The sequence below is a fragment of the Lithobates pipiens genome, unplaced genomic scaffold (assembly GCF_037356315.1).
Source record: "Lithobates pipiens isolate NorthernLeopardFrog02 unplaced genomic scaffold, aLitPip1_a1.2 Scaffold_23, whole genome shotgun sequence".
NCBI classification, from domain to species: Eukaryota; Metazoa; Chordata; class Amphibia; order Anura; family Ranidae; genus Lithobates; species Lithobates pipiens.
In genome coordinates, this window is record NW_027507785.1 from 274,189,846 (window position 1) to 274,215,836 (window position 25,991).

The 25,991-nt window shown below is 41.3% G+C and overlaps 1 protein-coding gene across 3 annotated transcripts in view; it reads left to right on the forward strand.

The window, feature by feature from the left end:
• TNR (tenascin R) overlaps positions 1 to 25,991 on the forward strand; it is an 835,808-nt gene that overhangs the window by 709,133 nt on the left and 100,684 nt on the right. For all 3 annotated transcript variants that reach the window (XM_077453200.1, XM_077453202.1, XM_077453201.1), the window contains 5 exons: positions 3,378 to 3,641; positions 8,017 to 8,283; positions 15,725 to 15,844; positions 21,903 to 22,046; positions 24,474 to 24,593. In XM_077453200.1, coding sequence (XP_077309326.1) covers positions 3,378 to 3,641; positions 8,017 to 8,283; positions 15,725 to 15,844; positions 21,903 to 22,046; positions 24,474 to 24,593 — 915 coding nt within the window. The remainder of the gene's footprint in view (positions 1 to 3,377; positions 3,642 to 8,016; positions 8,284 to 15,724; positions 15,845 to 21,902; positions 22,047 to 24,473; positions 24,594 to 25,991) is intronic.

Here is a 25,991-nt window from a genome sequence, read left to right on the forward strand (position 1 = left end):
AGTCTATAACTGGGTCATAATTACTAGGGTTCAGGGCAATATGACTTGTACAGGCAACTCTCTGTTGCCTCTCCCTTGTTCTATAATGTTGGAGAATGTTCTGAAAGCTAGAGGGCAAAAACCAGGAGGGTTGTCCTGCATATTTAGGGGTCCTTAGCCAATCCCCAGGAGGTGGGCCTGGCAGGGGACTAAGTGGGCCCTTAAATAGAAACCAGAGTCATCCTGGGCAGGGGTGTTGGGTGAAAGATGGAGATGCAGTGCTAAGGAGGCTGTCAGTGGCTCTTGAGGCGAATCCCCTAGTCTGGGGGGGATGCTCTGCCTCAGGCCAGGGCTCAGGTGCTGGCCTGGAAGGATCCCATCACAGGAGAAGTTGGAAGAAGGCTTTCCTGAGAGGCAGCATGAGCAAGGGGGACAGTGTGAGTACTACAGTATGGTGCAGGGACAGCAGTGTGCTTAAGTCTACTATAGCCTCGCCCTGGGAGAGCTCCAGAGTGTCAATCAAGTAGACTGTTGAAGAGAAGCGCCCAGGTGGACTGGTGAAGAGACAGCAAAGTGGGCTAGCATTTTCTGCAGTAGTAGCACTGGGACCAGTGTCTACAGAGGAGTTGAAGGTACTCCGGGATGCAGTACACAACACATTGTGTTACTTACCAGAGGAAATGAGAGTTCCTAGCTTGTAAGAGGCTGTTGCTAATCTAACAGAGACTGTTAAGCCTCGTACACACGATCGGACTTTCCGAAGGGAAATGTGTGATGACAGGCTGTTGGTGGTTTGTATGCTACATCGGTCAATTGTTGTCAGATTTTCCGTTCACAAATGTTGGATAGCATGTTTTAAAATTTTCCATGGACAAATGGTTGGATTTTCTGAGCGTGTGTACACAAGTCCGTCAAACAAAAGCCCAAAGTACAAACACGCACGCTTGGAAAGAAAGGACATACCAGAAGCGGTTGGTCTTGTAAACTAGCGTTCGTAATGGAGAAATAACATTTGTGACGTGGCAAATTATGAAATCTAGAAATGTAGCGTACAATTCTCTTCTTCTTTAATGGGACAATAATGAAGCTGCTTTGCTGGTGATACTGATGGAGTTAGTGGAAACAAATTTTCAAAGGCTTTTTTTTTTTCTAGTGATATCAAGAATAATATTATTATGCTTTTTTTACCACAGCACCATTTTATGATGGAACAAAAAAAAACAACACCATTATCCCGTAGTTTTTAAGATCAAAGCTACAACTATGGTGGTGTCCCTTGTCAATTTTACATTGTATTTTTTTAAATTTAACTGCTTACTCCCAAACTGCCATTTGAAGTAAAACACATAGCCAAGTATTATTCTACACAATTTTTGTATTGTGCATTAAAAAAACAAATAAAATTAGACATCCGATCTGCCAATAGAACTTAACCAAAAAGCGCATTCTATGCATCCGAAAATATAGAAAATATACCACATCAAATCATTATTCAACCAAAAAAATTATGTCAAAGCATTAACCCCAAGGTCAATAATAAATAACACCTTATCTCCCTTGATTCCGCAACATGTCTGGTTGACGAACGGCCGTTCAGAAACAAATTGAAAAGTGCAAAATGAAAAGCACAAAATGAAAAGCACGAAATGAAAAGAGCGAAATGAAAAGTCCGAATCAACATTCACCAAACTTCTACTAACACGAAATACGCAGAAGGAGCCCACCGGGTGGTGCTAAAGAGCTGAAAAACAACGTAGTACGTCACTACGTTCGTATTTGTTGGCCAACAATTGTGTGCCTTGTGTATGCAAGACAAGTTTAGGCCAACACCCTTTGGACAAAAGTCCACGGTTTTGTTGGCCAGCAATCCGATTGTGTGTACGAGGCTTTTGCCTGTACAGAGTAATCAATTGGAGCTGTACAGAAGAATCAATCCAAGTTAAATATAGGGAGGAAGTCCCTGTGTTTTCACTTTCAAGTTGGGCATCCAATAATTCATATCCCCATCCAAGTTATTACCCTCTAATAAAACACAAAAGCAAACCTCAAGGGCTGTTCACTTTGTCTGGATAAAAGCTGAAAATGTTATGTGCCTGGCTGTGCAGCAGTGTGGAACCTTGTTACCTGCAACCCAAAAAGTATACTTTGCACTTATCAAACAGTTATAACGAGACATTTCATACAGCCCAACCATGAAGCCCAACCTGAAGCTGTTCATTTACAGGTTGTGTACTGGAGCTCCCTCCACTGTCACCTTTTTACTTCTTGGTGTCAGTAAACTTGTGAAAAAAGGACTCATTCAGATAGCAGAGGAACAAGGCAGCAGACAGAAATGACACTTAGTGCTCTGGACTAAGACAAGTTAACACTATAGAGGGATATGCTTTGTTTTTGTGCTTTGTTTATATTTCATGCCAGAGATTTACAACCACTTTAAGAAGCTTGTCTTAGCTTACCATCTCTGGACATTTGTAGGTGGAAGCTGAACACTGATTTCCAATTCTTCCAAAAGCTCTTTCTTAAAGCTTTAAACATATAGTTGCATGTACATTGTCCCCACCCAGGGACCCCCTCTCCTTGACAGGTTTCATCACTGCTGGATTGACCACAAGGCTTATAATCAAGCCAGTAGGGGCTTGATTATATATCACGGAGGGGCGTACCAGTCAGTACCCGCTAAGGCAATACAAAAGCCCTCCACCCAAATCAGTGCTTAAGTCAAGTCCTATTAGAAGATTATCAATTGATGATGGATTTCAGCTGAACTATTAGGCCGCGTACACACGGGCGGACTGTTCGCCCAACTTTGTCCGCTGAACAGTGTTTCAGCGGACAGTCCGCTGAACAGTGTTTCAGCGGACAGTCCGCTCGTGTGTGGGCTTCAGCGGACAGTTTCAGCGGACAGTCTGTCGAACAAAGTTTTTCGGAATTTCCGTAAGACAGTCCGCTGAAACTTGGTTTCAGCGGACAGTCCGCTCGTGTGTAGGCTTGTTCGACAAACTAAGTTTCGCGCATGCTCAGAAAGGATTTACACGGCGAAGGTTGCATTGCAGTGTATTGGACGTCGAATTTCTCGTCCCGTCGTACGTGCCGTTCACGTCATTGCGCACGCTTTCAGCGGACTGTTCGTTCATCGTGTGTGGTCAAGTCCGTTCATGCAAATTTTGAGCGGACTGTTTGTCGGATTGTTTGACGAACAAAGTTGGGCGAACAATCCGCCCGTGTGTACGCGGCCTCACTCAACTTTTCCCCATAGAAAAAGGTAATTATTTATTTGTTATATATGTGAAGGTGTCACATATAATATGAAATAAGGAAAGAGCCACTGAGGGTCTGGCAGTTGCACAATGGTAATCTCTATCCTGGTGAGATATCAATGTCTTTGTGTTTTCTTTTAGAGTTGGACAGCCCAAGTGATCTAATGGTCGCTGGATCTACAGACAAGACCATCTCCTTAGTGTGGACCAAAGCTCAGGGCCCCATTGACCATTACCGCATCTCTTTTACACCATCTTCTGGTATGGCCTCCGAAATCACAGTCCCCCCTGAAATCACCCAGTACGATCTCACCGACCTGGATGCAGGAACAGAATATACCATTACAATAATCGCAGAGAGGGGGAGACAGCAGAGCCGAGAGACAACTGTGGATGCTTTCACAGGTACAGCTATATTTCTTCTGTGTTTTATAGTCTGCTGTTTGATATTATCATAGCCCCTGCATTTACTTCCAGCTCCAACACTGAACCTTAATCCTGCAGACTAGATTTGGTGTTATTAATATTATTGTTCTGCCTACTCCCACATACAACCTGGTTAGTGCATCTGAGATTTGTTTTACAACCACCTCAGTGCAAAACAAATTAGGTCATAAATTGTACTTAAATATCACTGCATTTTTGTAGCAATAAAATAAGTAAAGCAAATTATTTATAGAAGACTATTCATTATGTTGAGACAATGGCCGGCCTTGCATTGCACTGTATCAATTAATTATCCCCTTTACAAGTGAAAACAATGTTTTAGACTTAAATTGTTACTGCCATTTCTAGACAATATGCAAATTGTACACGCAGATGAAACAAATTCAGCTCTATTTTCTCTATCCTTTTGACACAGCCTAGGTTTTTTTACATTGCTCTTTAATTGCTTTCCTCTACTTATGTTGACCCCAAAAAACAGATATTTATAGTGGAATTTCCGGGTTTAAATATTTTATACATAGTTACACTGGCCCAGCTATGACCAATATAACTATGCACATACAATAACTGGTCAATGTCCATGGAAACTGTATATTGCTAAAGTAGACACCGCTACTTCAGTGATCGTCATGTGTTTTGAGATCCCGTTTTTCAGTCCCATGCTGAGCAGCTGGCCTGATGCATTCTGAACACAGAAGATTGGCAACTCAGCATGGGCGTCATTCAGAATTCTGAATGAATGGAAAATGTTCTCTGGAAGAGGCAGAGAGCATGATGTCACTGCCCATGCCAATTGTCCATGCCGAAATGTCAACATCTGATGCTCAGAAAGCAGGCCAACTGCTCAAGCACACAGGATCCAGAAGAAAGTGGAGTTCACTGAAATAGCGGTATCTACTTTGTGATTTCCAGTCCCAGGAGGATTGGCCAGGTCTGGTATATATAGTTACATTGGTCCAAGCTGTAACTATGAATAAAATATTGATACTTGAAATTCCTCTTTAAAGCAAATCTGTGCTTTGCTTGTGTAGATGTATCCCTTCATCCAACAGCACATCCTTCCAGCATTCCCCGTTATATTAGGCTGCAGCGAGTGAAGAACATACTCTGTACCTCTAGCTACAGAGAAGCATGTGGTTCATCATGCTAGGCCAGTTACCTAGTATTAATGTTGTTACATTGGGAGAGTCTTGTAGATTGCACCGCGTGGCTTCTCCAACACTTGGAGGCAGGAAAGCAAAGGAAAGATGATGCTGGGGAGAGGATTGGTAAAATGAACCTGTTGTTTTGCCCTACTTGTGTCTTTGCCCCCACTCATGAGGCTATAATTAAGGTGTCATTTTATTGATGGGCTCCCTAATTTATTTTCTGTTCTGCTTTTTGGAGAATCCACCAATGGAGTATGACACCTTCATCTGACAATATAGTGACCATCACAGTACTTGGAATGTAGCTGGAGATATCTCAGGACCAGAATTCTTTAGAGATATGATTCAGTGATTCAGTTTGCCAAATACTCCAAAAAACTGAAATATTGGCCTTGGGTGGAGGTGGCTATAAAGTAAAGCTTCACTTAAACAAACAATATCACCACCAGAAGCACCCATATGCTTACTTAGCTCTCAGTAATGGCACCTCCTTTTTATATTCTGGGGCACAAAATCTTTGGTATTGACTGAACCAGCATAGATTCCAGGGGTTCCTAATTGCACCAATTTAAAAATGTGTTGCTAATTGCTATGGCAAATTCAGAAATAATTATTGCCAGTTCATTGACTAGTAAACTTTTGGTAACTAGGACAAAGTCTTAGTAGGTGTACAGAGGGACACCAGTGCTCAGAGTGATGCATGTAATGTATGTTCTGGTATGCTGTCATGCATGTGACAGCTTACTGCTCATGTCTAGGTAATTGTTAGGATTCAAATGGCTACTGGCATACTAACAACTAATGATGCATTCCCAGCCCCATTCAACTGCCGGCCAGGAGATTAACTTTATCTGCCCAGTTAAAATTTTGTTTTAGATTTAGCGTGGAAAAGATGGGAAGCCCGGTTGGGTTTTTACTGTTCTCCAAAGCTCTGGTTGAGACTTTTTCGATAATGTACTGTAATAGTGACAACAGTTTCAATAGAGAGGAAGTGAATGAACATCTGACAGGCTGATGGGGGTTCTATTCTTGCTCTACCTGATTTAGATCTGTGTTGCTGTAGGAGATTTTTCCTCACTTTCTGTCTTGTGAAACTGTTGTTAGGATAGTAAATGAGAGATAACCTCTCTGGTTTGGATAGTAATAAAAATTAGGAAGGGTTTGAACACTACCCTGCTGTCTTCAAAGCTAAAAAATAATGTTTTTAGGCTTCCCATACGCTTTAATGTCAGATATGGTCAACAAGACTTTATGTGTACAGGTGTGGGTACTTGAAATCATTTTGTAAACAATTCTAAATGTTTTTGATTAAAAAAGGCAATGCCCTCCTTCCTTTGGCAATTCCTTTAACCCCCCTGGCGGTATTCCCGAGTCTGGCTCGGGGTGGAAATTTTATACCAAAAGCGGTAACCCCGAGCCAGACTCGGGTTTGCATCGCTGAATCCAGGGAGAGTTTACTTACCTTGTCCCCTGGATCCAGCGATGTCCCCCCGCTGTACGAGCGAGCTGTGCTCTGCTCGATCTATCACGGAGCCAATCTCCGTTCCCTGCGAGCATTGCAATGCACGGGGACGGAGAACAGCGCCAAATTCAAAAAGTGAAACACACACATTACATACAGAATAATGTAATCTTACAGATTACATTGCTGTATGTAATTATTTCACATCCCCTTTGTCCCTAGTGGTCTGCCCAGTGTCCTGCATGCAGTTTTATAATATAAAAACTGTTCTTTATGCCTGGAAACTGGAGATTGTCCATAGCAACCAAAACTGTCCCTTTACATCAAAAATGATTTTAGACCAGCTAGAAAACAGCGATAATAAATTGGAATCACTCGCAGAATTGAGGGATAGCGATTTGTGGGGAGATTCGTCATCAAATACCGAAAAGTAATGACAGTGACAATTCTGCAACTGAGCAAATTTCAGTGTTTTTGATTTGATTACATTATTGAATAATTTTTATTATTGTTATATTATTATTTGGTATAATTATTTATAGTTATTTATTATATTATAATTTATAATTTCATTTGTCAAACTTTATCATACCCGGGATGTCTGCTAGACTCTGGTTTGGACAGATTTAAGTGAGTTATTCCTAAGAATTACAGGTCTACAGTACAAGACGTCAAATTATCATGCAAAATAATTGTACCGCTTTAAGCACCTAAAATCTGAAATAATCGTACCGCCAGCGAGGTTAAAAGATACTACACAAGCCCAGTATTGTGCAAGATATTGTGCACAAAACTCTCTGCAGTACATTTAAACTATGTGGCGAAGGTATGTTGGCATACTCATTTGATTCATGTAAGGATATTATTCCCAGTAAATGTTTTTTTCCATAACAGGCCCAAGCTAAGTTTCCCAATATTCAGTTATTAAAAACAAGGCATAGTTCACAAATCATAATCCATACTGCAGTGAAATTGCTTTCAGCTCCTTCTGTTCTTTTATTTCTCCCAAACATTTATAATCACTTTACATAATTTGCACCTCTATATAGGTCAGTCTTCACTAATTTTGTGAATTAATTTCAGACCAATAGACCAACAACAGGTAAAAATGTATAATCCTTGAAATGTATGTGACCAACCTAAATATGATTATTTTTTATCTGTAAAGTTGCACTAAATAGTTAAAAAAGTAGATAATATTTGAAAACTTTGTGCCATTTTTTTCGCACCATCTTCATTTGGAGACAAACCCAGTGTTGCATACTATTGAACATGCCAAACAGTTGGTCTTTCCTTGGCCAGCGTTAGAAGTCACTGTGCAGATGCAGAACACTGCACCAGTACTTTGTATTTGAAGCTAAATATCGCATCTGCTTCTTATATTGTGAAGGTACTTTGATGGCAAATTGTCTGCACCCGAGGCTCTGCAGATGCTACAACCCGTTACACATGTTAAGAAGAATGCACTGCCAGTAGTGAGGTACCCTTGCTTGTTTGATTAGTTTAGGAGGGAAATAAGGACTGAGTTGGCATCTGTGGAAGCAAAATCTTGCCAATGAAGTCCTGGAGAGGTATAAGAAGCCAGTAGATAATTCAAGTCACTGGTGCCTGTGAAGTATCAATATTGTGTACTATGTTATTAAATTAGCTCATTTGCAGCAATAAGCTTTTGATGGAACTGCTCATGAAAAAAATTTTTTTTTTCATTCTCCAAAATCTACAGGCTTTCGGCCCATCACGCAGCTTTATTTTTCTGGTATAACAGCATACAGTGTGAATGTCTCGTGGACAGACCCATCTCCTCCAGCTGACCGCTTCATCCTGAGTTATACCCCCATCGGGGGTGATGAACCATTAGAACTCTCACTTGATGCCTCAGTCAGGCAAACCCGTCTCATTGATCTGTTACCCAGCACAGAGTACCTGGTCACCCTCCTGCCCATACATGGGACATTAAGAGCGGAGCTGGTAGAAGGCACAGTAACTACAGGTGAGCTGGTTTAAAATTGTTTTTAAATTCAAGAAAAAGGTATTATTGATTTACTACATTCCTTAGAATCTGTTCCAAAATGAATGGTCCACCACAGAGCTATTTTAGTTTCTTCATTAAGGTATGCATATTAAGAAGTTTTAGTGTTATGTAGCAACCTGGTGTTTAGGCAGGGTTGCTATTAAATTTATCTGCCAAATAATAGTTGCCTTGGCTAATTGTCAGGAGGTCAATTGATTTCACCCTAATGCTGAAATTGCTGCATTTCTCTCTTCTGTCGCTAGGTGGCTGGGTAACTGGTGGCATTAGACAAGACAAGGACATTGCAAGGACAGACTAGTAATGAATGGGGTGTCTCAGCCAATGGACAAGGATTTTCTTGGATTCCTTGGCCTGCTGGGAGAACCTTTTTATTTGAGTGAGGTCAGGTGATCAGGATTCTGTGCCACTGGCCATCTGGGTAGACGTGTGTTGTAATGCTCCGGGTTGCTAGGCCATAAGCCTTTGGCCTATCCAAGGGACATCTGGCTGCTAGGCTGTCTAAGGGCCTATCCAGAAGCAAGAGAGCAGTGTAGGGTTGGGATTGCGGCTTGCAGTCCAACCAAAAGCAACGGTTCTGCCGGCCTGAGAGACGGTTCTGCCGGTTCTGCCAGCCCACCAGCTGTGATCAGAGGTAGAGGGGAAGCTGTCACCACTAAGGGATCATCCACCTTGCTACCAGAGACCACTGTGAGTAGCTGAAGCAAGCACCTGATCAGTATTCTCACCACCAGGGGAAGGTGATTAAGTGGAAAAGCATCAGCAAGTGCCAAGCCAGGGACCCAGCCAGTGGAGGTGAGGTTTGAAGAGCATTATTGTGTGCCAAGCCAGGGACCAAGCAGGCCAGCAGGGTGACGCTTGAGGAGTGCTAAGCTAGGGTCCCAGCAGGGACGCGGGGTGACTCTTGAGGAAGATACTGGGTGAGAAGATTGAAAGAGCTCAGGAGACCCAGTGGCAAGAGGATCTGTTATGCCCCGTACACACGAGAGGACTTATGTCCGACAGACTTCCAAAGGAGTTCCGCCGGAGTTCCGCCGGAGTTCCGACGGAGTTCTGACAGACTTTTCGGCCGAACGGACTTGGCCACACACGATCACACTAAACTCCGACGGATTCGAACGTGATGACGTACGACCCGACTCGAATAAGGAAGTTCATAGCCAGTAGCCAATAGCTGCCCTAGCGTCGGTTTTAGTCCGTCGGAGTAGCATACACACGAGCGGAGTTTTCGAAGGGGACCGGGTCCGGCGGAGTTCCTTCGGGAAAATTTGAAGCATGCTTCATTTCTAAAGTCCGTCAGACTTTGGCGAATCAAAAGTCCGTTGCAGCCCACACACGATCGGATAGTCTGACGGACTCGGTCCTTCGGACTTTGGATGTTGAAAAGTCCGCTCGTGTGTACGGGGCATTAGTCTAGTGAAAGACTGGGAGCTCAGCGGAGTGAAGTTCTACAATAGGAGAAGTGAAGGAGTTCATTGCAGTCTTTGTTAGAAACTGTTACAAGAGTGTTGCCATAGGAGACAGTGGTCCTACTCATTCAGATGTGGTATGGTACAATGGCCAGAGCAAAAAGAAGCGGGGATAGGGGACATCCCTGCATGGCTGTCTGCCTATAGAGGTCTCAGAGTCTGCCAATTAACATTACAACTACTAAAGGGTGTCCTGTCCCTAACCCTCTCTTCCACAGTTCTGTTTAAGAAACACTAAATCTCTTTGCATTCAAGAAGTGTTGGGAGGCCATAAATCCAACTTGCTCTACACCCACCATGCCTTGTGACCCACTCACAAAAAAGACCAAGTGGTCCATTAAGTCTGCCTCATTTTTTATATATAATTGTATTTATATAAATCCTACTAGATTAAAGTGTTTTTTTAATCAATTTTTTTCCCTTTTTATTGTAAACTTCAACATCTCCATACAATATTATACATTCTTATATTTCCATAGTTTACGCTAAAGTGCACAAAAAGAAACATTACAAGAAAGAACTAGGTACAAAGTTATCTTGTCACAAGTTTACCCGTTATATACCCCCCCCCCCCCCCCAGCATAGACAAACAAACAAAACAAAAGACAAATATTAAAGTGTTATTAAACCCAGGACCCTGCATTCGTTATATCTGGTCTCCCAGATACACAGAACATAGAAATGCAATTATTTTAGTAAATATAAACTGCTAAATACCCTTTCTTATCAGCAGTATATAGTAGTTGTGTGTGGTAGATCTTGGCTTCAATTTGATTACACATATCAATATCATATCATACTGTAGCTGCTGATCTCTTTTTTTTGCAATCAAATAATGTTTTTTATTTTTATTATAATACATACAAACAAATAATAAATCAGGTTAATCCATATAGTATAATTAAATAAGAAAACACATAAACCAAACAGCCATGCACCTCACAGACCAAAGTAACTTAATATATTAAAAAAAGAAAATAAAAGCATGATAGGAACATAAATACATTCTACAGATCTGATTAGACTCCCTAAATGTCATTCATTAGACTATGGCAGCTTCCTCCATTCAGTATCAAAGTATCTTTCTTTTACGTTCTTCTACTCCTCGCTCTTCTGCCTCAGCTCTTTGCTCCCTTCTGTCTCCTCTACCTTCACTCCTCTCTACTGATTAGACTGTCATATAGTCCATTACTAGGTTCTATCCAACATGACCATATTTTACCAAACACTTGCGGTGTACCTCTATGCTTATATGTTAATTTTTATTTTTTTTAAGTGTATAGTTAAGTTCCTCAACCCATCGTTTATGGGTTGGTGGGTCAACTAATATTCATTTTTGTAGAATTACTTTACATGCTAAATATAGAGATATTATCCACATAGTGTGCATCTCTACTGGTAATGCTCCATCAGGTATTTTACCTAATATTACAAGTTTGGGCATCCCCATTATCTCAGTGGAACATGATAGGTTTAAAGTTGTAAATACTTTGTTCCCAATATCGATGAAGCTTTGGACATCGCCACAGCATGTGAATAAGAGAGCCATAAGAGCATCGTGGGCATACCTGTGTTATATATTTTCCCCAAGCATAGAGTTTTTATGGAGTGTAATGAGCTCTATGTATAATAAAAAGCTGAGATAACCTTTGGGAGGGTGAAAGAGATGTCCTAGGAAGTGTTTCCAGAGCATGTGTCCATTCCTCCTCATTTAAGTCCTCTATGTCTGCTTGCCACCGAGCAAGACTCTTTTTATGTTTTTCAGTGTTCTCCATTATTTGTAAATTAGAATAAAGAATGCCTAATTATCCTCGTTTCGTACTTTGCTAATAATTTAGAGTGTTTATACTGCATACTGTAGTTGGATTTTTGAACTTTGAACTTGTAGTGGATGACGTATTTGAAGTTATTGATAGAAATTATTGTTCGTTAACTGATAAGCGGTCTTTTACTATATTAAAAGGAAGTAAGACATCCCCTTCATATCTCTGATAAAGAAATATTATGCTTGCCTTTTCCAGTCTGAGAATTCAGAAGGTTTAATTAATTCATAAAGGCAGTAGTTATCCCATATGTGTATATATTTCATATATCCCTTATGTTGAGTAATATTTCGTACTGCTCCCCATACTCTGTGAATCAAGTAGAAAGTAGGGAACATTTTTTTATTAAGAAAGTGGTGAGCTACTATTAGTTGAACTAAAGGGTATTTTTTAAAATGAGATGCTATTATCTTTTGTATAGGGTCCTCCATGTCCACTACTTCCCAACCATGCCACTTTTGTAAATGTGTTGCAATAAAATATAATCTTGCATTAGGTATCGTAACCCCCCCCTTATTAATAAGCTGTTGTAATATTTCTAATCTAATTCTAGGTTTTCCTCCCCTCCACACAAAATCCCTAAAAACTGAATCAATGGTTCTAAATAATCATAAAGTCGACCATATGGAGCAATTACGCAATACATATAACAACTGGGGCATCCACACCATCTTCACCAGATTCACCCTCACTAACACGGACAATGGAAATTTGCCCCATGTTTTACTCAGTTGTCTACATTTAACAATAAGAGGGAGTATATTCCTATCTGTATATTCTGTAACATTCAGTGTAATTATCACTCCCAAGTATTTAAATGATGTAGCCAGGGACATCTGATGAGTCTGGTGCAGATGTCCCTCTTGCTCAGCATTACATATTTGTCCCAGTTAATATTAAATCCGAAAAGGATCCATACAAATATATCAAGGACATGACAGCAGACATGGATGGACCCGTATCCCCCAAGAACACTGGAGCATCATCTGCATAGAGTGCTATCTTATCTTCACCTGTAGATCTACGGAATCCCACAATATCTGTAGATGAGCGAATATCCTCGGCCAATGGTACAATGGCAAAAAGAAGCGGGGATAGGGGACATCCCTGCCTCATCCCTCTGGCCAACACGAAAGGGGCCAAAACACATTCATTCACCTGTACCCTTGCACATGGGAAGTCATACAAAAGTTGTATCCATTTCGTAAATCTGGGGCCAAACTCATATTGTTTTAAGCAATTCCACAGAAAGACCCACTCTATACTGTCAAATGCTTTAGTTGCATAGAGTGACATTATAGCTCTATTTCCCATGTTATCTGTTGGGAATTGTAAATTAAAAAATAGCCATCTAATATTATTTGCTGTGGATCTATTAGGAATAAATCCTGATTGATCACAATGGATTAGTTTGGAAGTATATGTTGATAGCCTGGTCACCAGTATCTTTGCCAGCAGCTTGATATCTGACGTTAGCAAAGATATTGGGAGCTATGAGTCAGGGTTACTTGGGTCGTTATCAGGTTTCAATAGCACAATAATTATTGCTTCATTCAAAGGAGGGGGTAGAGAGCCCACCTCCATGGCGCAATTAAAAACATTGAGCAATTCAGATAACAACACACCTCTGTAGTTCCCCCGGTAGACCACCTGGTCCTGGTGCTTTATTATTAGGTAAGTTAAATGCTGCTTTTTGTAGCTCATCTAATGTTAATGGGCCCTCCAAAGCCACCCTTTTATCCTCTGAGATATTTGGTAATTCAATAGCATCAAAAAATCTATTCAAGGACTCCTCTGAATAGGATACCCTACTCTTGTATAATGCCTGGTAATATTCCCTGAATACCTCTAATATCTCTGGGGTAGTATCAACTCTCTTATTTGAAAAATATTGTATTTCAGTTATATTTGATGCCGGTGTTCTGACAAAAAGTGTCCACCTATCGAATAGTTTCCCCCCGTACTGCACAGGCGCAGCGCTTGCGCAGTACGGAGGACAAGGAGACTCCAAAAGTCTCAGAAAAAGAACGGCACCTGTGCAGTGAGTTCAGGTTGAAGCCCCACCATCCAAGTGGACATACAGTTGCTCATAGTAACAGGGCCCCTCACGGGCTTGCTTCGCTCCCCACGCTTCGGGCACGGCCTCGATTTGCTCGGCTATTTTTTATTCTAACTCTATGTCCACTTGGATGGTGGGGCTTGAACCTGGACTCACTGCGCTAGCGCCGTTTATCTTTGGAGATGTCCGGCTTCTCCTTGTCCTCCATATTGTGCAAGTGCAGTACAGGGCGGACACTATCTGATGGGGGACACTATTTGATACATCACCGGTCACTGAGCTTTTCCAATAGTTGCCAATAGATGTCCTGTCCCTCTCCCTCCTCAAAATATGGTTGTTGTAGAAAAAATCTTTTATTTTCTGCCTTCTTCTTAGCCACTGCTGCATAATATAGTTGACTGTGGAGCCATTCTTTTTTTGTCTTCATTTGGATTAATTATATATAAAGACTCGGCTTTCATCATATTATCAGTGAGGGTTTTTTCCCCACTGCCTAGATTGTTTTTTAATTTTTGATATCTGCGCAATGAGGAGGCCTCGAAGATACGCTTTCATTGCATCCCAATATATTAAAAGTGAGACCGAAGTTCTATTTATATTCTGATAAGTAATTAATTTAATCATAATTCCTTCAGATGAAGAAAAGAGTGAAAACCAATATGGATTCACCTTCCGTAGCGTGTATCCTAGATTAGTCCTGAAAGAAAAATTTAATATTATAGGGGAATGATCTGAGATACCCCTAGCCTCATATCTAATATCACAAAGACATGATAGCATGGAATATGTTCCCAGCTCTAAATCTATTCTAGAGAAGGTTTTATAACTACTAGAAAAACATGAAAATTGCCTATTTGTTGGATTACAGTGTCTCCAGAGATCTATCAATCCCAATTCCGCTATATATCTAGCAAAGGCCATAGGCCCCGATGTTTTTTATATTTACCTATTGCAGAATCCATATAATTATTAAAATCACTAACAATAGACATACACTATTTCATCAGATATAAACCATTGAATATGGCGAAGGGATATATATATTTCCAATCACAATCATAAGCGACCTAATATTGTACAGTACAAAAAAAAAAAATCGACCTTTACTCTCCTCCTTAATTTGTCTACATGTAAAATCCAGTCCATTAGATATAAGTATAGACACTTCTCTAGTGTATGTTGTATATGTAGAATGATACTGAGTATTAAATTGGTTTAGTTTTAAAAATTTGTAATGTCTCAGCATTTAAATACGTTTTCTGAAGGCATATTATCAAGGGTGTAAATCTCCCAGGGTGAAGTAAACACTGCTTGCCGCGTAGAAGGGCTACCAAGACCCCTTACATTCCATGAAATTAGTACTTCATTTAAAAAAGCCATGTCAAGTTAATCTCAAATAAACTAACCAAAATGATACAACCAAATATATCAAATATAGAACTTTTCACTCCAAACCATATCACCCTACTTCCCTCCCCCCCAGTCCACCATCCCCATCACCCAATCCCCTACGGGTTCCTCCCATGAGGGGAAGGGGAGAGGTGCAGACAATGGGAGGATGGTGAAACAAGAGTATATTCGGAGAGGTGCACATGAACTAACATACAAAACAAACATACACCAACAGTATGGACATAATTAACATAACAAAACAAAAACATAAACAGCAAATCTATACAAGCAAAAACATAATGAATGTAACAAAACACAAACATTGGGGTTATCTGATCGAAAGGGCTAAAAGAAAAATAGTACTGTAAAACTGCTGACCTTTAGTAAGAAACAGGTATCCGTTCCCCCCTCCCCCCTGAAAGGTGCCAAATGTGGCACTGGAAGGGGGGGAGGAGACAGTAGAAGTTCCACTTTTGGGTGGAACTCTGCTTTAATAGAAATGTGAAACTGTAAGGCAGTTTACCCACATCTACCAAAAATAGAAAAATACATTCTAGGTAGACTGAACCCCTAATTTATATTCTTGAGTGACTAGGTTTAATTTTTCGCAATTTCCATTAATGTACTGCATTTCCTTTTCTTACTTGTTTTCTATGTAGGAGTGGCACCACCTATGGATGTATCTGTGATAAATGTAACAGAAGACTCAATGACAGTAATTTGGAGACCACCTCCTTCCTCGCTCCACCATTATCGACTGTCTTACCAATCTACTAAAGGTAATGAAATGCCAGTGGGAACTCTTAGCTTGCTCTTCAAGACTTAGTGTTTTTTCCACTATATCAAAAATTGTTTAGGATGGAAGAAATGAATAATTCGAGAACCTACTGTAATGATCATATCCACCGAGGAAATATTCTTTGGTCACAGGAAACTATAAGAGTAAAGACTTAATCACATGATAATGACTAGACATGTGCAGAGTAAAATATTTCGTTTCGGAATTTCGTTTTCATCCGAAAAATTTATTTATTTAGTTACTCCCGAAATTCGTTTTTATTTATTTAGTTTTTCGTTCAAAAATTGCATTCGTCCGAAAATCCACATGAATTACGGTCGAATCTGTCTTTGAAGGCTTATGGTGTCTGTTGAATGTATAAAGAAGATTCAACTGAGCTAGTATATAGCATACTTCGCGTGAACTTTAGAACCCTATTAAAGTCTATGGGACTCCAACGTTCAAAATCTAAAGTGCTAATTTTAAAGGCTAATATGCAAGTTACTGTCCTAAAAAGTGTTTGGGGACCCGGGTCCTGCCCCAGTGGACATGTATCAATGCAAAAAAAAGTTTTAAAAACTCCAGTTTTTTCGGGAGCAGTGATTTTAATAATGATTAAAGTGAAACAATAAAAGTGTAATATTCCTTTCAATTTCGTAGGGGGGGGGGGGGGTGTCTATAGTATGCCTGTGAAGGGGCGCATGTTTCTAGTGCTTAGAACTGTCCCTGCACAAAGTGTCATTTATGCAGGAAAAAAAGTCCTTTAAAATCACTCGCAGCTATTATGAATTGTCGGCTCCGTAATACAGAGAACACTCATTGAAAGTCATTGATAAAAAAAGAAAAAAAAAAAAAAATCCGAGCACGCAACCTGGCAGGCCACAGGAAAAAAGGGGGGGACGAGAGAGCGCCCCCCCCCCCTCCTGAACCGTACCAGGCCACATGCCCTCAACATTGGGAGGATGCTTTGGGGGTCTGTGACCCCTCAAAGCACCTTGTCCCCATGTTAATGCAGAGAGGGGCCTCATCCACACAACCCTGGCCGGTGGTTGTGGGGGTCTGCGGAAGGGGGGCTTATCAGAATCTGGAAGCCCCCTTTAACAAGGGGACCCCCAGATCCCGGCCCCTCCATGTTTGAAATGGTAAGGGGGTACAAAAGTACCCCTACCATTTCACAAAGAAAGTGTAAAAAATTATTAAATAACACAAACACACTTTTGAAAAATTCCTTTATTAAAAATTAAAAAAAGATTCCAGCGGTGGTAATCCATTCTTGCTATCCAGCGAGGGATGATCATCTCTCCGGGGTCCAGCGATGGCTCATCTGAATCAGCGCAGCGAATCCATCCATCTTCTGTCTCCACGGAGAAGACACTGCAGGGATTCCGGCGGCCTGACGTTTGTTATATGCGGAGGGCGGGGCCACCCGTCACCTGACCCCACCCCCCTCTGACGCAAGGGGAAACCTGGGCTTCCCCGTGACGTATGGGTGACCCCACCCCCCTCTGATGTAACTTTTTTGTGAAATGGTAGGGGTGCTTTTGTACCCCCTTACCATTTCAAACAGGGGGGGCCGGGATTTGGGGGTCCCCTTGTTCGCACACCCCCACAACCACCGGCCAGGGTTGTGGGGATGAGGCCCTTCTCCGCATCAACATGGGGACAAGGTGCTTTGAGGGGTCACAGACCCCCAAAGCATCCTCCCAATGTTGAGGGCATGTGGCCTGCGGCCTGCCAGGTTGCGTGCTCGGATAAAGGGTCTGGTATGGATTTTTAGGGGGACCCCCACATCAATTTTTTTTTAATTTGACGCAGGGTTCCCGTTAATATCCATACCAGACCTGAAGGGTCTGGTATGGATATTTAGGGGAAACCCCACGTCAATTTTTTTTTTAATTTGATGCAGGGTTCCCCTTAATATCCATACCAGACCTGAAGGGCCTGGTAATTGAATTTGGGGGACCCCCACACTTTTTTATTTATTTATTGATTTTTTTTTATCAATGACTTTCAATGAGTGTTCTCTGTATTACGGAGCCGACAATTCATAATAGCTGCGAGTGATTTTAAAGGACTTTTTTTCCTGCATAAATGACACTTTGTGCAGGGACAGTTCTAAGCACCAGAAACATGCGCCCCTTCACAGGCATACTATAGACAGCCCCCCCCCCCCTACGAAATTTAAAGGAATATTACACTTTTATTGTTTTACTTTTAATCATTATTAAAATCACTGCTCCCGAAAAAACTGCAGTTTTTAAAACGTATTTTTTTGCATTGATACACTTTTTAGGACAGTAACATGCAGAATCTTTTCTCTCTGTCAAATCTTTTTTCTCTGTCGAATATTTTCTCTATATAAGATTGGACTAATAGAGGTAAGGTTAGGCACATTCGACCACAGGTTCTATAGACACAGATTGTTATTGTCAGAGTCACGTCGAAACTCCTATTCTATATCGAACTGTTGTAACAACGAAAACGAAAATAAAGCATTTATTTATGTCGGATTTTTCGTTTTTCGGATTCTGTGCTTTCGTTATCGTTTGTCAAAACGAAAACGAAAATAGCTGAAATTCGGACGAAAATGCATTCGGACTAAAACGAATGCACATGTCTAATAATGACCTCAGTAGGGAGTTATTATCATAGGCTTAAAGTACTGTAATGTATGTATGTTGGTCTGTATGTGTAGTGTAATATTTTCTATAATGTAAATTGTATTATAATTATACACATTATTTTAGCTGTGTATGCTATTCAGGCATATCATGACTGGTGAGAGGGGCCAGCAGGGGGCTGTACAAAGCTTTCTGAAAATGTTGCAAGACTTTGTCTCGGGACTCCTCCCAAGAGCCCCCAGCTCTGATGCAAGCAGCGAGTTGGTTCTTAGGAGGAGCTATGCAAGTATCAGAGTGGCTTGATGGGTGGATGTCAGTCTGGAGGGGTGGGTGTTCATAGGCAGACTGCATTTGCATGCAGACCCACCTCAGTAACACCCATATGTGATGCTGAGCCACCATGTTTGAAAGAACCAAAATCAAATGATTGAAAGGGTCAGGCCAGGAACAACGAGGCTGGAGAAGAAAGAGCTACATGACAATGGACACCCTCCACCCAGGAAATGGGGCAGGCTCTATCTCACTTCCTCCAGCTTCTAATGCACAGTATGACAATCTCACGGCGTGCAGTAAGAAATTTCAGTAAAAGAAAAGGGCCTTTACAACTGTGCAAAGCTGAAGGTAAAGCTGAAGTTCAGATCTAAATGATGATGGGTAGTTATCAGACTGGAACTACAGAAGAGAACCTAAAGTATATGTGAACAATTACTATGTAAAACAACCCAATAAAAATTAAAGCCAAAACATTTATATAAATATACACTATATTACCACATGTATCGGGACTCCTGCCTTTACACACACATTTAATTTAAGGGCATCCCAATCTTAGTCCGTAGAGTTCAATATTGAGTTGGCCACCCTTTGCAGCTATAACAGCTTCAACTCTTCTGGGAAGGCTGTCCACAAGGTTTAGTGTGTCTATGGGAACGTTTGACCATTCTTCCAGAAGCGCATTTGTGAGGTCAGGCACTGATATTGGACGAGAAGGCCTGGCTCACACTCTCTGCTCTAATTCATCCCAAAGGTGTTCTATCGGGTTGAGGTCAGGTCAGTCAGGATCCCTCACCCCAAACGCACTCATTCAAGTCTTTATAGACCTTTATAGACCTTGCTTTGTGCACTAGTGTGCAGTCATGTTAGAACAGGAAGGGGCCATCCCCAAACTATTCCCACAAAGTTGGGAGCATGAAATTATCCAAAATGTCTTGGTATGCTAACACCTTAACAGTTCCCTTCACTGGAAGGATGCCAAGCCCATCCTCTGAAAAGCAACCCCACACCATAATCCCCCCTCCACCAAATGATTTGGACCAGTGCACAAGCAAGGCCCATAAAGATATGGATGAGTGAGTTTGAGGTGGAGGAACTTGACTGGCCTGACCTCAACCCAATAAAACAATTTTGAGATGAATTAGAGTGGAGACTGTGAGCCAGGCCTTCTTGTCCAACATCAGTGCCTGACGTCACATATGCATTTCTGGAAGAATGGTCAAACATTCCTATAGACACACACTAAACCTTGTGGACAGCCTTCCCCGAAGAGTTGTAGCTGCTATAGCTGGAAAGGGTGGGTTAACACAATATTGAACCCTACGGATTAAGACTGGGATACCATTAATGTTCATGTGTGTGTAAAGGCAGGCGTCCCAATACTTTTAGTAATATAGTGTAGGTGTATATAGAAGTCAGAGGCAGGGATGTTTAGATGCAGGAAAAAAAACACTACCAGCATGACCAGGAGCAGGAGCATTTTGGCATAAAAAGGTTTGACTCCTGTAAACGCGCGTTTAGCGCTTTGGCGTTATTTCATTTCAATGGCCAGAATAAATTATTATTCTGGTCAATGAAATGAATTAATGCTCAAGCGCTTGAAGCACCCAAATGTGTCTAAATGCATTACACGCTTTTATAGGCATCCAGACTTTTTTCTGCCAAAACACGGCTTGCGGGAGGAAAGGAATCCAGTGGAGATAGCAAAACATGCAGTGTGTATGAGGCTTAAAGGAAAACTATGATGTCATTTCAGTAAGAACCCATCATTATTCTTAGGCTGTGTATAGACAAATTCCCCCATCCACACAAACATGGTGGATGGAGGAATCTTCCCCAGAGGAAACATATACAGTATATATAGATAGATTATAAATATTTTTTCTTGTTTATAGGTGATCACATCATTTCTGTTTGTCAGTTGCATAAGGGGGTTAGAGAGGTACCATCAGAGCTTTTTCTGACGAGAATTCCGATCGTGTGTACATGGCATAAGGCGGTGCGGGCGCCAGTGGTAAAATGGCGCTAAAACCGGTATTCGGCCGCTAGCAGGGCGGTTTTACCCCACTGCTAGCAGCTGAGAAAGGGTTAAAACCACCGCAAAGCACTGCTGCAGCGGCACTTTGCCGACCGTATAGCTGCACTGCCTCATGCATTTCAATGGACAGGAGCGGTGGAGGAGCGGTATACACACCGCTCCTTCACCGCTCCAAAGATCCTGCTAGCAGGACTTTTTTTTACCATACTGCCAGCGCACCGCTCCAGTGTGAAAGCCCTCGGGCTTTCACACTGGAGTGTGAGGAGCGGCTCTTTTAGGGTGCTTTGCAGACGCTATTTTTAGCGCTGTAGCGCCTGCAAAGCGCCCGAGTGTGAAAGAGGTCAAAGGAATACATACAAAAATACACAAGTACATGGTACAAAAGGCACTTATCAGGAATATGAAATTTTGGGGTAACGTATTCATTAAGACCACTTTCACACTGGAGGCTTTTTTTCAGGCGCTTTAGCGCTAAAAATAGTGCTGGTAAAGCGCCTGGAAAATGCCTCATCTGAAGTCCTGCAAGCAGCATCTTTGGGGTGCTTTGAAATCAATGGGCAGCGACACCGAAGCGCCTGTAAAGCGCCTCAGCAGTTGCCCTTTGCGGACGCTTTTAACCCTTTATTCGGCCGCTAGCAGGGGGGGTTAAAAGCGCCCCCGCTAGCGGCCGAAAAGTGCCTCTAAAACAACGTTAAAGCGCCACTAAATCTAGTGGCGGTTTACTGCTAGCGCGGCCGCGCTGTCAGTGTAAAAGGCCTGTTAGAATTGTGGCTTCAATAAAAGTGGAAGCTTCTACGGTTTTGTGTTAGTGGAATAGAAATCCATAATATGTGTCTTTTATGCAGTTTTTAAAGAGGAGAACAGAAAAAGATTTTGCCACCCAAGTGAAGAATTTTCTTACTTTTACAATAAGCAGGTTCAGAACAGCTCATTAAAACCATTTCTACAGTAGAGATGTCAGCGCTTTTCAGATTTTTTTTTCACTTTGGGGGGCTACAGAGATGTCTATCATGATGTGATTTTTTTACATGTTTCAAGAGACAACCTTATTGACAAAAGGGAATTTTGCATCTCGATGGAGAATTAAAAGACAAAAGATAATAGGTTTTATGGTTTATTCTCTACAGGGAGGATGGATAGCGTGGTGATTGCTAATGATCAGACTCAGTACACACTCGCCAATCTACAGCCAACCACTGAATATAGAATCAGCCTAAGCAGCGTGTGGGGACGTGAGGAGAGCGAGAAAGTCGCCATCATCGCACAGACAGGTCAGTGTAAAGAAATTACTTTTAAGGTTTTTACTTTTTAAATATTCCATAAAACTTGGGCAGCTTTAGACTTCCAACAAATGGCATAGCTGCATCCTCACAATGTTCTTACTCAATGATCTGCACCATTAAATAATAGCATGTGTCACGTATAGATGTACATATAATAAATTCATTAGACAGATTTGATTATGGACACAGTATGATATCAGGCAATTAAGACACAGTGATCAATCTTCTATAGTGGAATGTACGGTGGTTTTATACATAATGTATATTTTTTTATGCCCAGGACTAAAATAATTTTTATTGTCGAGTAAATATTAAATATTTAATATTAATAGTTTACATTTTCCTTTGAGACACCAGATGGAGTACTAGTTTCCTTTTCCCAATTTTCTTTCTCCCCGTTTGCATCTTTGATACAAAGCACGCATGTCAAATTTGTGTTTTATGGGCCTCATGCCTTCTATGCCGCCAACAGTGGTTTGAGGATAAAAAGCAAAATGTGCCCCCAGCTGTTCTCCAGTAGATGAGTTATGTTTTCTTACATAGTTTTGCAGCAAAATACATTAGTAAATCTTTATAGAACCTTTTCTCTGGGAATAAATATTGTATATTGCAATTTTATTAAAAAGTTAAGTTCTAAAGTGCCATAATCTGTTTTGGAGTTAAGAAGAAACATCCCACAATAGGCTTATTGTGGACCACACTGGGCATAATGTCCCGGTTGGCAGACCTTTTCCGGTCATGCCCCTCCGACAGAAGCAAAGGTCCGGCTTCTGTCGGACCGCCTGCAGTACACACGGCCGAATGTCGGCTGATTTCTATTAAACTGACCCAACATTCGGCCCGTGTATACAGGGCTAAAGGCTTATAGTTAACCAGTGAATGAATTAGAACAATGACTCAGAAGACCACATTGGTCTTGGTTGTGCTGTCTCTTTAGCTAAGCCATGGTGCTCTGGAAATCCTTTGAAATGTATTAAATATTTAATAATAATGTAAAACAAATATTGCATATAGATAGCAAATACAGATACGACTCAACAATTTAAAATGTATACACTTAAAAAAAACAACTAAACTAAAACTGACTCAAGATTATTAAAGTTTCCCTTTAAAATTTTACCTGCTGCTGCTTATTACATAAAGTGTGTTCATTAATATGGCAATAAATATCTTCTATTTGGTCCCCTTTGGACTGTTAAATATTGAAAGAGTTTATTGTATCTGTTCGATAAGTGCAAAAAGAAAAACTGGTTATCCATTCAGAAATTTTGTGAACTAATGACTTAAAGTGGAGCTAAACCCAAAAGGGGAAGCTCCTCTTGTCTGCCTCCTCCCCCTCTCTGCTGTCACATTTGGCATCTTTTGAGGGGTGGGGGGGGGAAGGGTACCTGGTTTTGACAGGTATCTACTCCCACTTCCAAAGACATGCAGGTAGGTTAATTGGCTTCTGTCAAAAATTGGCCCTAGTATATAAATGGGGACCTTGGACTCCTTTAGGGTAGGGGCCGATGTGAGTGTGCAATGTACAGGGATAGGGACAATTGTAGACACTCACATCAAGTTGAACTGGATGGACTGGTGTTTTTATTCAACCTTACTAACTATGCAACTATGCACTTCTGGGTCAATTCGCTGCGGCCAACTGAGCCAAGAGTTCGGCCCCCTTCCTTCCCCTGCAGCCTTCTGGGACACTTCACAGTTCCTAGAAGACTGCAGCTAATTCCCTTAGTCAGAATGGCAATGCCAGGACCGGATAGTCAATTCAAGCATCAGTTTGGGTGAGGACACCGCTGGATGCCTGGACAGGTTAGTGGCCTAATATAAATAGTCAGCAGCTACAGTATTTTGGGGGGGGGGGGGGGGGAGCCTGAAGCTCCTCTTTAATGTATTTTTTGCATCTGGAATGTTATCAGTTAGCATTTCTCCCTGCTGAAAATAAATTACAAACGCTAGAAACACATCTAAGGACTGTTAAACTGCAATACTATCTAAAACACATGCAACCATCACATCTAAGAATTGGTAAACTGTAATATAACTGCAATATAATAAATGTTTGTTTTTGGGTTTAATACTGCTTAGAGTTCATTAGCAATATTTCATTAATAATATCAATAGCTTACTGACATTGCACTTGTTCCCTGGAGCTGCTTTCAACATTAATAAAAAACAGTCAGATTCCGTATTGTATGTCCTTTATGTTAGCCTATGACATATGGTGGCATTTCAGAAAGTGCATTGTGCTGATCTAGTTTTAATTTATTTTCTTTCGTTTTCTTTCAATCTGTCCTTATAGAAGCGGCCCTGAGGTGACTTTAGGTGACTGCGTGTTGCTGCGCTCACATATTGCTGTGTCTTACAATCTGTCATTCATTGTCACACTTGTCATGTTTGTTTCTTTGTTTCTTGTTACAGGCCTGGATCCTCCGCTTGGCCTGAGGGCCAGTAACATTACTGACTCTGGAGCTGTTTTGCTATGGGAGCCACCAAGGGCAAACGTGGAGAGTTATATAATCACGCTAACACACCACACAGGTCAGTACAGATCACACATAAACCACGTGTTTACACATATTAGTTATATAGAAAACTACATATGTCAGCCTGTAGAGCTGTAGAGATAGTGTACAGGTACAGAAATGAGCTGCCACTGTCTGTGTGTCTATGTATTAACATCTGCGCAGCAAATAATACATAAAATGAGTATTACAAAGCTATACCGGTTACATTTCAAATGCATACCTTAGTAAAAAAATAAATGTTTATTTTTTTTAATGATTAATAAAAAAAGACCAGCTTGGCATGCTCATTAGTTTGCACTGATACCCCAATCTAACCGACAATTTCTGTATTTAATCTATGGTCAGTGGTGAACGGTATTTCTTATAATGTTTAACAGAGGTGTTCTGTTTTGTTTTGTTTTTTTAGTCATTTTTTTTTTAAATCATACAGCACTGTAATACCAAAAAAAGAAAATATATGAGATTAATGAATCAAGGCAAAACCGTTCCTATATGCCAGTCAAAGTGGGCCTATTATCATTTGATGAAAAGCATACAGTATGTTGCTGCGTAAACTACTTGAAAAAAGCTTTGATTGGAGTGTTGCTGTTGTATATAGGCCAAGCTAATTGCAAAAGAAAAAAAAATCTATTCCTCAATCAAATAAGAGCAGCCAGTGTATGCTGCTGCAGACACTGTCCATTGAAATCATACCGTTCAATAACACCATGTACAGTTTTAAGGTTTCTCTAAGTATATTATTTAACTGCTTCTAGCCCACCGTACAGTAAAATGACAGAAAGGCAGGAGCACTCTCATTCTGGGAGGATGTCATATGACGCCCTCCTAATCTCGTCGCGCATGCGCACCAGCAGAGGCAGGCAGCGTGCCGATTGGTGGTGCACTGTGTCCCTGGGATGCAGTGCATCACAGATCGCTGTACAGAGCCTGTGATGTAGGCTCTTTACCATGTGATCAGCTGTGTCCAATCACAGCTGATCACAGTGTAAACAGGAAATTGCTGACAGTGCGTGAGGAGAGGAGCGCCGGTAAGCAGCATTCCTTAGCAGCGACATCTGCCCTGACAATCAGGGCACTGATCATCAGTGTCCTGATTATCAGTACAGCCTCAACAGTGCTGCCAATCAGTGCCAATCAGTCCTGCCAATCAGTGCCCACCAGTGCTGCTTGTCAGTGCCCATCAGTGATGCATGTCAGTGCTCATCAGTGTCTCCCCATCAGTGCCAACTATCAGTACCCATCAGTGCCACCTATCAGTGCCACCCCTTGCCGCCTATCAGTATCCATAAGTGCTGCCTATCAGTGCCCATCAGTGCCACCCCTTGCCGCCTATCAGTGCCCATCAGTGTTGCCTATCCGTGCCCAATATTAGTGCCACCTCATCAGTGCCCATCAGTGCAGCCTATCAGTG